General features: G+C 44.0%; 1 protein-coding gene across 3 annotated transcripts in view; it reads left to right on the top strand.

Annotated features, from left to right (window-relative positions):
- zmiz1a (zinc finger, MIZ-type containing 1a) overlaps positions 1-11,943 on the top strand; it is a 105,212-nt gene extending 93,269 nt beyond the window's left edge. For all 3 annotated transcript variants that reach the window (XM_030070362.1, XM_030070364.1, XM_030070363.1), the window contains 17 exons: positions 1,279-1,393; positions 2,145-2,365; positions 2,459-2,660; positions 2,865-3,146; positions 3,278-3,451; positions 3,567-3,635; positions 3,748-3,913; positions 4,092-4,233; positions 4,498-4,708; positions 4,870-4,975; positions 5,104-5,264; positions 5,604-5,671; positions 5,783-5,851; positions 5,943-6,238; positions 6,595-6,800; positions 7,266-7,547; positions 8,396-11,943. In XM_030070362.1, coding sequence (XP_029926222.1) covers positions 1,279-1,393; positions 2,145-2,365; positions 2,459-2,660; positions 2,865-3,146; positions 3,278-3,451; positions 3,567-3,635; positions 3,748-3,913; positions 4,092-4,233; positions 4,498-4,708; positions 4,870-4,975; positions 5,104-5,264; positions 5,604-5,671; positions 5,783-5,851; positions 5,943-6,238; positions 6,595-6,800; positions 7,266-7,547; positions 8,396-8,503 — 2,878 coding nt within the window. In that variant the 3' untranslated portion in view covers positions 8,504-11,943. The remainder of the gene's footprint in view (positions 1-1,278; positions 1,394-2,144; positions 2,366-2,458; positions 2,661-2,864; positions 3,147-3,277; positions 3,452-3,566; positions 3,636-3,747; positions 3,914-4,091; positions 4,234-4,497; positions 4,709-4,869; positions 4,976-5,103; positions 5,265-5,603; positions 5,672-5,782; positions 5,852-5,942; positions 6,239-6,594; positions 6,801-7,265; positions 7,548-8,395) is intronic.
- Positions 11,944-12,264: the final 321 nt, after the last annotated feature.

Here is a 12,264-nt window from a genome sequence, read left to right as displayed (position 1 = left end):
ATGTTTCTATTCAGTCAAAGGCAGCGCCATATGCTTTACTCTGTGAGCAAACAATACCATGTAAGATGTAAATTGGGAACTAAACTGTAATTGTTCACACTTCATTTTAATTTAAGCACATAATGGATGGATAGAAATGGAGTAACCTTGGTAATTGGCAATAATAGCTAGATGGTCTGAGCCATTTTTGCATTAACAGTGGTTTTTAAAGAAGCATGTTTCATCCTGGTTGTATCAACACAAGCTTTTCCAAAGCTAGCCGCCTTAATCATTTAATTTGTATGCTTTGTGGAGGGAAAAAAAAATCAAGGTTATGTTTCAAATGGTTCCACACTGTGTTCATTAAAGTAGAGTAAAGTTCACCAGGACATGTTTGAGAGAGCGCCGTTCATGGGTGTGTAACACAGGGATAGGCCTTATTGAGGCTGTATCTTGACTGCAGTCTTTATGTAATGTGCACACCACTAAGCAGAGGTTTTCCCATTCTTTGAAAGCCAGCCAAAATAACTTTGGAGAGGAGAAGAGGTGATTTGGGGTAGAGGGACGGACTGACAGGGAAGAGAGCCGTGAAGTAATGTTTTGGAGAACATTCTGTGCTCGCTCAGATGTCTCTCTCTCGAAGAAAGCCCGGGGTTGACTGCCAAGAGTCCTCTTGCCTTCTGCTGAGGATCTTGGGATATGTTGTGCCTTTATGAGGAAATATTGAACATGTCGTCCATTCCAAGAGCTAACCTCCAAGAGAAAACAAACTGTTCTCCAAAAACAGCAGTTCTTCCCACTCGACTGGCCGCTCGCCTCTCCCCATGAGGCCTGCGCTTGTTTATTATGTTTCACAGATTCTCGTATTTTGCCCCGAGATTTGTTTTGAATCCGAATGCCAAACATTCCAACTGCACTCTGCCTATCCCCAGCCAGAGATTTTCAGCTTTTCCAAGAAAAAGTTTCATCACAATTAATGATTTTTGGTGTGTGTGTTTGTGTGTGTGTGTGTGTGTGTGTGTGCGTGGGTGGGTGGGCTTCCAACCCCTTATCAAACTCATTTAGAGCTTTTGATTTATTTTGCTGTGCAGTCATTGACTGTTATCCTGGCTGGAAATCTGTTTAGAAATCGAAAGCCAAAACATTTCAAACTGCCTAACCTTTTGGCAAGACGTATTCCCAAATTATTCACATTTTTTGGATGAATATGCTACCTGTTGGCTCTCTGTCGGCTGTTTTCATGGCCAAATGAAACCTCAAGTGACACCGGCTACATGTTTGTTTGGATCTGCTTTCTAGTGATGGATCCTTTCCCTATGACTCAGTCCCCTGGCAACAAAACACCAACCAGCCCCCTGGGTCGTTGTCTGTGGTTACGACAGTGTGGGGTGTGACCAATACATCACAGAGTCAGGTAGGCCATGTGTTCACAACATCCAGCTTACATCACTTCGTATACACAAGTGGCTTACTTTGAAGGTTTGTGTCTGCTTTGTTTACTCGCTGCTGTCTCTGAACCCCCCCGCTGCTTGACATTGTCTTCTCTCTCTACCGTTACTTTCATCCTTTTTCATTTTGGCAGGTCTTTTTATGACATTGACTTGATTTCACTTTAACCTAAGTGTTTTATGACTCTAAACTGTATTATATTTATTTTACGCATTTGTTTTCTTCTCTGTTATATTTTATATCTTTTGAAGCACTTCATAAGATTTAAATGTTTGTTATACAGCTGAAGCTATGGTTATCATAGCTTGGTTATCATTATTAATGAACTAAATGGAATTGTACAGTGGCCACTTTATCAGGTACACTTATACAATCTAATGAAACCCAGTACAACTGTTCTGTCATAAGGTTTATGATGCTTATACTGCTCAAGGTTTCTTTTTGTCACAATAATAGAGATGTTGAATTAGATGTCTGGCATCGAGCTCATAGTTAGTGGTGCTGTTGGACTGGACTGCATTTTATTGAGAGGTGTTTCTGCTACTCTGTCCCTGTCATGTATATAAATAGGGAGGACACTATAATTAGTCCAGTACAAGGCCTCTGCCAACTGCAACCTCAAGAATACATATATAATTTAATTTTCACATTCTCCACAATGTGAAACAACAGCAACAACAACAAACTAAACTATATTGTATGATGCGTTTGTCCAGGTGCTGGGTAACCCTATGGCTAACAGTAATAACCCTCTGAATCCCACGGGTAACCCTATGGCATCGGGCATGTCTGGCAGCGGGGCGGGGCTCAACGCACCCCAGTTCAGTGCTCAGCAGCAGCAGTTTCCTACCAAAGGAGGCTCCAACCAGCCTTACATGCAACAGAGCATGTATGGCCGACCCGGCTACCCCGGAGGTCCTGGGGGATACAGTGGGAGGTAAGAGATTTGGTAAGACTCTCTTAAAAAACAAGTGAGAGTCATAAAATTCCACACTTAATGATTAAAATGTGTGTTTTGTGTTGTCCGCAGTTACTCTGGCGGCCCTAATGCCCCTCCAGGAGGTATGGGTATGTCGCCACACACGCGTCCTCCTGGCGACTTCACCCAACCAGCTGCTGCTGCCGCCGCCGCTGCTGTCGCTGCTGCAGCTGCGACAGCAACGGCCACAGCGACAGCCACTGTGGCTGCCCTTCAGGAGACCCAAAATAAAGACATGAACCAGTATAACCAGGTACTGACACATCCCTGCTAATTTATACTCACAGCTGTAACTAGTTACCAGATTGTCCCAAAGTGCAAAAATATGCAACCAAAACCACTGAACCTCTAGGTCAGCCCTACTGGAGACCCCAAATAAAGACATGACCCTGACAGACTGGTATGTTGCTTCAGTCTTCTTCTATCAACTGCTTGAACTTTCTGTTTTCCCCCATAGATGTGTTCATCGTTCCAGATGGGCCCCGCTCAAGCCTACAACAGCCAGTTCATGAACCAGCCGGGCCCACGAGGCCCCCCTGGAGGCATGAACCCAGCCAACATGGGATCAGCCATGACTAACCCCAACATGAGCGGACCTCCCATGGGCATGAGCCAAGCCCGAGCCCCGGGAATGGGGCCTTTCGGAGCTCATGGCCAGAGGATGCCCCAGCAAGGCTATCCCGGAGGGCCACGACAGGGCATACCCATGCAGGGGATGAAGAGGCCATACCCAGGGGAGGTGAGTGGAAAGCTTTTGGAGATTGTTTATGTTACACAGCATTTAAAGGTCATTCTTTACTACTGCTCCACCTCTTTCTTTCCTTATTTCAAACATCTGTAATATTCTTTCCTTTAACATTCTCCCTCCAGAGTTACGGGGGTCAGCAGTACGGGCCTAACGGTCAGTTCCCGCAGCAGGGGCAGTATCCCACCTCTAATGCCTCCAGGCCACTGCCCTCTCCTAACTACCCTGGTCAAAGGATGCCAGGGCAGCAGGGACAAGGGCAGTACCCACCTGGCATGCCCATGAGCCAATACTACAAGGTCTGCTACCACCTCCTCAAGTGCAACACACACAGTCACACCTGATAGAAACGTTTGCATGGCGAATGAGTTAAAAGAAACTGTATTAACACAAATTGCATTGCTTCCTTTACAGCAAGAGCCATTCAATGGTCAGGGCACCAACTTCTCTGGGGGTGGATACTCCTACGGCCAAGGCAATGGGGTATGTGTAAGAAAGTCTCATTTTTTACTACATTTGATCCTGTCAAGTGTGAGAAGTGGATTGTACACATTTTTCCTCATTGTGCTTTTTCTTTATCCCTCGCTGTCTACAGCCCCCCAGGCCTGGCAACTACCCCCACTCTCCTGTCCCTGGCAACCCCACACCCCCCATGACCCCAGGGAGCAGTATTCCTCCGTACCTGTCGCCTAACCAGGACGTCAAACCCCCGTTTCCACCAGATATGAAACCAAATATGACAGCGCTTCCTCCCCCTCCAAGTGAGTATTTCAGCAGTCAGCTCTCTCAAACACGGGTTCATACAGCTGAATGATGGTTCACAAAACAAACAGCAACTCTGGTATTATATTCAACACTTTCTGTGGAGTTGAGTTTACTGTTGATGAGTCAATTGTGTAACTATTGGAAGCTGACCTCCTTTGTTATTTTTTGTCTCAGCCAATCCCAACGAGGAGCTACGGCTGACGTTCCCAGTCAGGGACGGGGTGGTGCTGGAACCGTTCCGCTTGGAGCACAACCTGGCTGTCAGTAACCACGTCTTCCACCTTCGACCCTCCGTCCACCAGACCCTCATGTGGAGGTAGGACCATGCTGCAGGCTTTCCGTTTTATTTCATTTTCTTTTACTTTTTACCTGTTGACAAGTGCATATACTGTAAGTGCATAATTGAGTTCACAAACCTGAAATTAATTTAAAACTTTAAGCAAGTTACCAAGTTCTAACCCTGTATTCATGTCTAAGTTGCTACTGAGCATAAGCAAGCCTACATCTGAGCCCCTTGTTGTTGTTTTTTTCAGAATATTATAGCTAACTGCTTTATGTCTTGTCTTTCTGATCCACACAGGTCAGACCTGGAGCTGCAGTTTAAGTGCTACCACCACGAGGACAGGCAGATGAACACCAACTGGCCCGCCTCCGTCCAGGTCAGCGTCAACGCCACGCCCCTCACCATTGAGAGAGGAGACAACAAAACCTCCCATAAACCCCTGCACCTGAAGCATGTATGCCAACCTGGGAGAAACACTATCCAGATTACTGTCACTGCCTGCTGCTGTGTAAGTGTGCACTACCAGTACAGAGTAATAGAACAGAAATGTGCATTATTTTACTTTAAAGAGCATAAGCCTGGATCATTTTCAGGTAATTCGGTGTACTGAATTGACTTTTATATTCATCATCTGTACTAATCCTTTTTGTTCCTGTTGTTTTCATGCAGTCCCACCTGTTTGTGCTGCAGCTGGTCCACAGGCCATCTGTGCGATCCGTCCTCCAGGGGCTCCTGAAGAAGAGACTCCTGCCTGCGGAGCACTGCATCACTAAAAGTACAACTTACCATGTGTTCTGTCTTTTTTGTCATGCGTTGCTTTACCTGCAGTGGTGGAATTTAATTACATGAGATTGGTGGTGGCAAATTAGCTCCCTCCCTGAAAATCTTTGCCTCTCTTTCCAGTCAAGAGGAACTTCAGCAGTGTAGCGGCGTCGGCAGGCAACACCACCCTCAACGGGGAAGATGGTGTGGAGCAGACGGCCATTAAAGTCTCGCTGAAGTGTCCCATCACCTTCCGACGAATCCAGCTACCCGCACGAGGGCATGACTGCAAACATGTCCAGGTTAGTTCTAATTTGAATGGGAAGTCAAGTTTATGCCTAATAGGCTTGTGCGATATCAAAAAATCTAATAAAATATTCCCTTGTTAAAATATTGTGAAGGGCCTCAACACCTCCCAGTACCCATGATTTAACAGCGTACACATACAAGTTATATAAAACAAAAGCACTGACGAATATTGTGGACAAAATTCCATATGGCCGCAAATATTCCAGTATTTGATATTACTGGGTGTCAGCCCAAGCTAAAACATGCCAATAGGGTGACAGTATTTAATGTCTGTCAATAAGAGTTTGTAAAATCATCATTGTAATGAACATATGTACTGTTGTCCCCCACAGTGCTTTGATCTGGAGTCATACTTGCAGCTCAATTGTGAGAGGGGGACATGGAGGTGTCCTGTATGCAAGTAAGTGCAAAAAGGTTCCAAACAATTGTGATTCTTTAAAAAAAAAAAAAAACGGCTTGCAAAGAATTTCTGTAATGGAGACATATCTATTTGTCCGTTTCTCCCTTCCAGTAAAACGGCATTATTAGAAGGTCTGGAGGTGGACCAGTATATGTGGGGAATTCTCAATGCCATCCAGAAGTAGGTTTCCTCTCTTTCTTCTGTTAAATCCTAATGCTTGTTAGGATTCATTGCTTTGAAATGCCACCAACACATGTTCTTTCTGCTATAGTTCGGAGTTTGAGGAGGTCACGATTGACCCGACATGTAGTTGGCGACCTGTCCCCATTAAGTCTGAGCTACACATCAAAGAGGACCCTGACGGCCCGCTTGCCAAGCGCTTCAAGACCATGAGCCCAAGCCAGATGACCATGCCCAATGTAATGGAGATGATTGCCCAGCTGGGGCCTGGCCCCGGCCCTGGCCCAGGACCTGGTCCCGGCCCTGGCCCTGGCCCAGGTCCTAGCCCCTACTCATCACACTCTGCTCATCACACTGGCGGCAACGGGGGAGACTATCCAGGAGCAGGTAATGAAAAGCAAGCCGGATCCCTCCCATGTAGATGAATACCACTGTACTGAACTCATTTGTTGGAGCTCTGAGCTGTTTTGTATTCCATAGCAAGAATTATCGATGTGTCTCTAATGCATTATACAAAGGAAAGAGCCCTGAGGGGCGTGTTTACTTGAACCTTTTTTAAAATGTAGCAAGCTTGTTGCTGTGATAAATGTTTCATAACAACTCCACTTCTCCACAAAATCCACTTCTGTAACCACTTTATGTTTTCTGAAAAGATCATTTGTTGAACAATTTATTACCCATGTCATCAAGGGCAATGAACAGACGCCCTTTTAATGAAAAAGTGTTTGTTTTTGTCCTTCAAGGCAACAATTACCATGGCCAAGCGAACTTTGACTTCCCTCATGGTAACCCATCTGGAGGTGCAGGAGGTGGAGGAGGAGGAGCAGGAGGAGGAGGAGGCCCCCCGATGAATGACTTCATGCATGGCCCCCAGTTGTCCCACCCTCCTGATGCCCCTGGTGGTCTTCTCCCCCAGGACAAGCCCCTCAACCATGGCATGACTGACACAGTAAGTACCACACACTTCCAGGGCTGTTAAGTTCCCTTTGCCATTGTACTATGTACTTGGCAAAAATTAGGATACATTTGGTCTCACTTTTGAGCTTTATGTCTCCAGTAAGATATCATTTTGTCTTGGAGAATGGTGATAGTTCAGTGTAGGGGATAAATCTGCAAAGAATCCGTGTCATTCTAACAGATTTGTTATCTGAACAAGGTGGAGCATATACCCCTAGCCAGCATGTGTGCTCAGTCATGCTCACATGCTCATGTCACCGTATAATGTTGCAGCTGTACATGTCTGCTGGTCACAGCTCTCCATTTAGAAAGCCTGTTCCATATTATTCACGCTGGGACTCATTCCGCCTCTCTTTTCTTTCTTCCCACGCATCCCCCCTTTCTCTCAATCACTCTCTTTTTCTCCCTTTCTGTCATTCTGTCTCACTCTCTCTCTTTCTCCCTCTTACACCCCCAGATGTCCCATCCCGATCAGTCCCATAATTCCATGCAGCAGAGCTTGCATGCGTCTCCACACCCTGGCAACCAAACAGGGCAGCCCTTACATCACAGTGGCCAGTCAGGGCAGCCCTTGCATCACAGTGGCCAATCATCGCAACCGCCTCGCCAGCCGCAGCCTCAGCCACCGCCTCAGCAGCCTGGGCAGAACAGTCATCCCCACAGCGATCTGAACTTTAACCCCTCCTCAGATGGGCAGATGGGCCAGGGAGCCCAGGATATGCCTGAACCCTCCCTGGATGTAAGTGTGTCCGTGTGGTGTGACGATGCTTGGGACGCCCTGAGCTAACTGTTACTCATGGTATCAGCTAGCGTTAACATTGTCTGCTGCAGCTCCTCTCATCTCTTTGCTATGTGCTCTGTTTGCGGAGTCGAATCGTTTGTCAGCAGTGTTACTTTGCACAGCGTTCTCAGTGTGCAACATAAGACCGTTCAGTTCAGTTCAAACAGCCCCTGTCAGACTCCATAGATACAGATACAGACTCACACTTGGTCACACTTGGTTTTAACATCCATCTCCAATTACAAGTGGACAGCGCCGAGTGCAGCTGTGAGTGGAGTTCAGTGTGTCTTGGGAATGATCCGATCACTCGAACCACCTTTGGAGGTGGTCATGGAAGCATTGTTCCACATAGCAGTTGTAGTGTGAATACTAATTCATCCCAGTGTGTCTTCAACAATATCGTAGGACTGCCTAGTTGCTTTGTGGAAGGAACGAGCATTTGACAGAGCAGATTGTTGGCAATGAAATACAAATCTGAATGAAGTTTATTTTTGCGGTGAGACGGCAGCATATTCATCAGGCAGGGCAAATAATAGAGTAGTGACAGCATGGAGTGTAGAAGTGAGGAGAAAGAAGGCTGCAGAGGGATCAAAGTAAGAAAAGAATTGTGAGATATTTTAGGTTGATCACAAATTTGGTCACTGGAGATGGATTTGAGACATATGATAATGTCAGGTCTTTCTCGGCTGTCCACTTGAGATTGGATCACCCAAGATGGATCTTATAACGAAGTCTGATAAGAGCCATGTGTATCTTTGTCTGTTCAAGCCTCAACACTCACCGTCTCTCTCTGCCTCACTCCACAGCTGCTTCCAGAGCTGGCCAACCCAGACGAGTTACTATCCTACCTGGACCCCCCTGACCTTCCCACCAACAGCAATGACGACCTTCTCTCCCTGTTTGAGAACAATTAGCCCCCTCACTTCACCCGAAGCCCTCCTGCACACACAAGGAGTCGTGATGTGTTTGACTGTCTGTCCGCAGATACTTCATTGACCTCCGACGAACAATTCATGCAGTTCCCTGTGCATGCACGCACAAGCATACACACGCAAACACACGGTTTGTCAGCAGATAATGTGTGGCATAGGAACGCAGTTCAACGAGGCATCAGCGTCTGTTTGGGAGACCACAGGGAAGTCACTCGAATCCTCACTCCCTTTTCCCGGTGTAAAGATTCCACACACCAGTTCACCACCTCTGACTATCAACACACCATCCACAGCCATGTTGGCTGGCACTTAAGTGATATTATATTTACATATATGATATCTGTGACTATTCAACTGAAAACTGTGCAGCTATGATCAGTTCATGTGTACACAACACAGGGGAGACAGGAGCCTTTGTGGGCTTTAGGCAAAGTGTTGTAGCTTTTTTAATTATGATTTTCCTTTTGTGAAAAAAAGACAAGAGTCGGAGGGGAAAAAACGTCTTGTAAGAGTGTTTTTATCCTATTTGAAATGTGTTCTTCCAAGACTTTGGCGTATGCCGTGCTCTTTGACCCCCTACTTCCTAGTGTGTGTTTCCAGCTGGAGGTTAGCTTTCTCGTACACAGTCGACTAGCTGGAAGTCAGCACAGCCTCACCAGAACCAGAGCACTGACAGGACGAGTGCAAATGTCCCTGAGTGTAAACAGAGAAATGAGCAAACATCGTGCAATGTAGTGTGTGTGTGTGTGTGTGTGTGTGTGTGTGTGTGTGTGTGAGAGAGAGAGAGACAGAGAGTTTGTTTGCCTGTGAGTGTGCATGGATGACCGTGGGGAGAGAAATATGTGTTCAAACAAGTGAAAGAGACAGAGAGAAGGAAACCGAATGGAAGAGAAAGAAATCCATCCACCTGGTGAAGCCTCCTGTCTCGGTGTGTCTGCCCTTTCCTCTGTAGTTCTGGTGATATTTATTGTAACTTTTCGCTCTCCCTCATCAAATTCAGCACCGTTTTTGTTCACAAGTGCATGTGTGCCAATGGCTCCTGTTGTCTTTGTCTCGCCTAAACATGCTTGATCAAAGTCATGTTTTTTTTCTGTCTTGTCTGGGTCATATTTATTATTTTATTGCAAATTCATGTATGTTTTTTTTTTTTTTTTTATCGTTGTCCTTTTTTGTCTCACTTTGAAATTAATCAGATACACACCACCAAAGCTGTCCAATTTTTTTTCTCTTTTTTTTGTTTTTGTTTTTAAGGGGGTTGGCCTGGATATTTTATTGGTATAAGAACAGGATTATAACATCCTACCGGCGTCATGTTTTGAAGTCACTGTATTTTATAAGCATCTGTGTGATTGTATTAGACTTCTCTTTTGTCATTTTGTTACTGTTGAACTACAATAGTCATCTTGTTTTGGAAGAGCATCGTGCATGATCCAACAATGTTTCTAGAGCTGTTGTATATACCCTTTGTGAATACTTTGTGACTGTACAGTACTGTACCTATCTGTTATTGGCAACTACATGGTACTGTATGTCTGTCAAGGACTACACATGCTCACCCACCCAACCACACACACTCTCTCTCACACACACACACACACACACACACACACACACATATATACATGCATATAGACATATACATACACATAGACATTCACACAGACACACAATCCCTGATTAATAGCCCATTATTGTAATGAATTAATCCAAATGCTCTCTCACTGGCCTTGTGTTAAATACCTGTGTGTTGGTGTGTTGTTTCCAAATTCCTATTCCCCCATGGCAATGCATCAGTGAAAAAGAAAATACACTGAAATACACAGCAAGCAAGTCAGAGTGAGAGTTGGAATTTTTTGTTTTCCTCTTTCTATATATAGAAACACACACACACACACACTCTCACACACACACACACACACACACACACATCTGTCAGCTTTTTATGAGCAAATTTTTTGTTTAAAGATTTGTTAATGCAGCTTAGAGGTCCAAAATTCTCCAAAAGAAATGTTTTTTTCCCTTTTTTTTTTTAAACACATATTATCGGAACAAGTGACCTCGTCATCTTTATTTAAAGTGAGAATGTGCAAAAAGTCCTCGAGATTGTCTTTGAGGCCTGATATGAGCTTTTGATAACCATACTTTGCAAAAAGAAAAGAAATGCGTGAACATTGTTGTGTATTTTCACCACATTTTATATTGTTTAAAGTTTTAAGTTATTATTATTTTTTTTTTGTCCAAGTGTTTTTATGACAGGTATAATTTGGTTTACATAATTTTATGCAGTAAATGAATTTGAAATATATGTTGTAGACTAAATGTTCCCCATTTGAGATAGATTTCTATTTGAAGAACTAAATATGGCTACACTGGTCCTCAAAATTGATCAAATCACCTGCATATAACACAGTTGAAGCATTAAGTGTTCTTTTTGTTTGTTCTATGTGTTTGTTAAAGACAATGCACTGCCGCATTGGGATGTTTTATTTCCCTATACAGTGTGTTACAATAACTGTTAGTTTAACCCTTCACAGAATCACATCGAAATTTGAAAAATCTTTTTGGGGCGCCCTGCCCTGTCACAAATTGTACAGTTTGGTTGTTGACGTTGGAAATTGAGTCGAGGAATCAAAAGAAAATGCAACTAATATTGTAAAATGAAATTGGAGCTGGGAGTGCCCCCCTCCTATGTGAGTAGCAAGGGAAGGACGAGGTGGAGGGCGGGTGGCGGGGAGTGGGGGGTGTAAGGGATACGTGTACATAATGTAAATGACAAATAGAGACACGTTAACAGAAATGTATTCATTTTCTCCAGGGGGAATGTGCATAGTGTATTTAGAATTTGTAAAGCTTGCATCCTCCTGTCAGACATTGAATTGGGAAAATGAGTCCGTGTTTGATAGCGTCTGTGCAGACCTCTCTAACCACGCCTGTTCATTTATGTAAGATACTTTATGTACCCCTCCACATGGGGTTTTGAAGAAAAAAAAACACACACACACACTTTTCTTTTCCTTTGTGTAATATTAAACTTCTGTGTATTTCTCTATTACCTGTGTACTTTATAAAGGTGCTACAAAATGATAAGAACCTTTTGAGGTATAATTGGGACTTGGAGACGTGGAGCCTCAAGGGGTTCCTAAGGGTTGTTTCCAAATTTACAGTTTTACAATTTTGTCAAATTTATAATTTTTATGCAATTTGGCAAAATATGCTATAAAGGTACAATCTGAAGTGATTGGCACAACAGGTGGCAGTTGTCTCTTTGGTTTTGTACATTCTATGTACAATCATTTCATATTCTAAACTGGTCAGAAAAAAAAAAACATATTGTGATTTTTAGTCTTGCAAATCTGTATGTAGTTAGATGACGTGACATCCTAATATTTATCTAATAAATATGTATTCAGATGAAACATTCAGTGGACTCTGTGTCTTTTGACATACTTAGCTCAGCCCTTCCATATTCCACAGCCATCTAAAATGTGTCCAAGGCCAGGGTCTGACTCTGACCACTGCAGAAACACCTAGAAAACACTCATCCCTCCAGTGTGCACGGTGTGGTTATGGCAAGTGAAGCTGAGATAACTACTTACAAATACAGGGACTGATACGTTTAGAAAAGCGTGCAGCTTCCCTTTACACCTTGACATAGCAGCAGTCAGCTTATGTAACATCTGAGGAGGGCAACAATGTCAATAATAGAGAGAATCCAGTAAACATGGATATTCAAGTAACACACA

The sequence above is a fragment of the Myripristis murdjan genome, chromosome 15, assembly GCF_902150065.1.
Source record: "Myripristis murdjan chromosome 15, fMyrMur1.1, whole genome shotgun sequence".
In the NCBI taxonomy this organism is placed as follows: domain Eukaryota; kingdom Metazoa; phylum Chordata; class Actinopteri; order Holocentriformes; family Holocentridae; genus Myripristis; species Myripristis murdjan.
The sequence above is the reverse complement of the archived record's forward strand: the minus strand, read 5'-3'. Positions and strand labels throughout refer to the sequence as shown.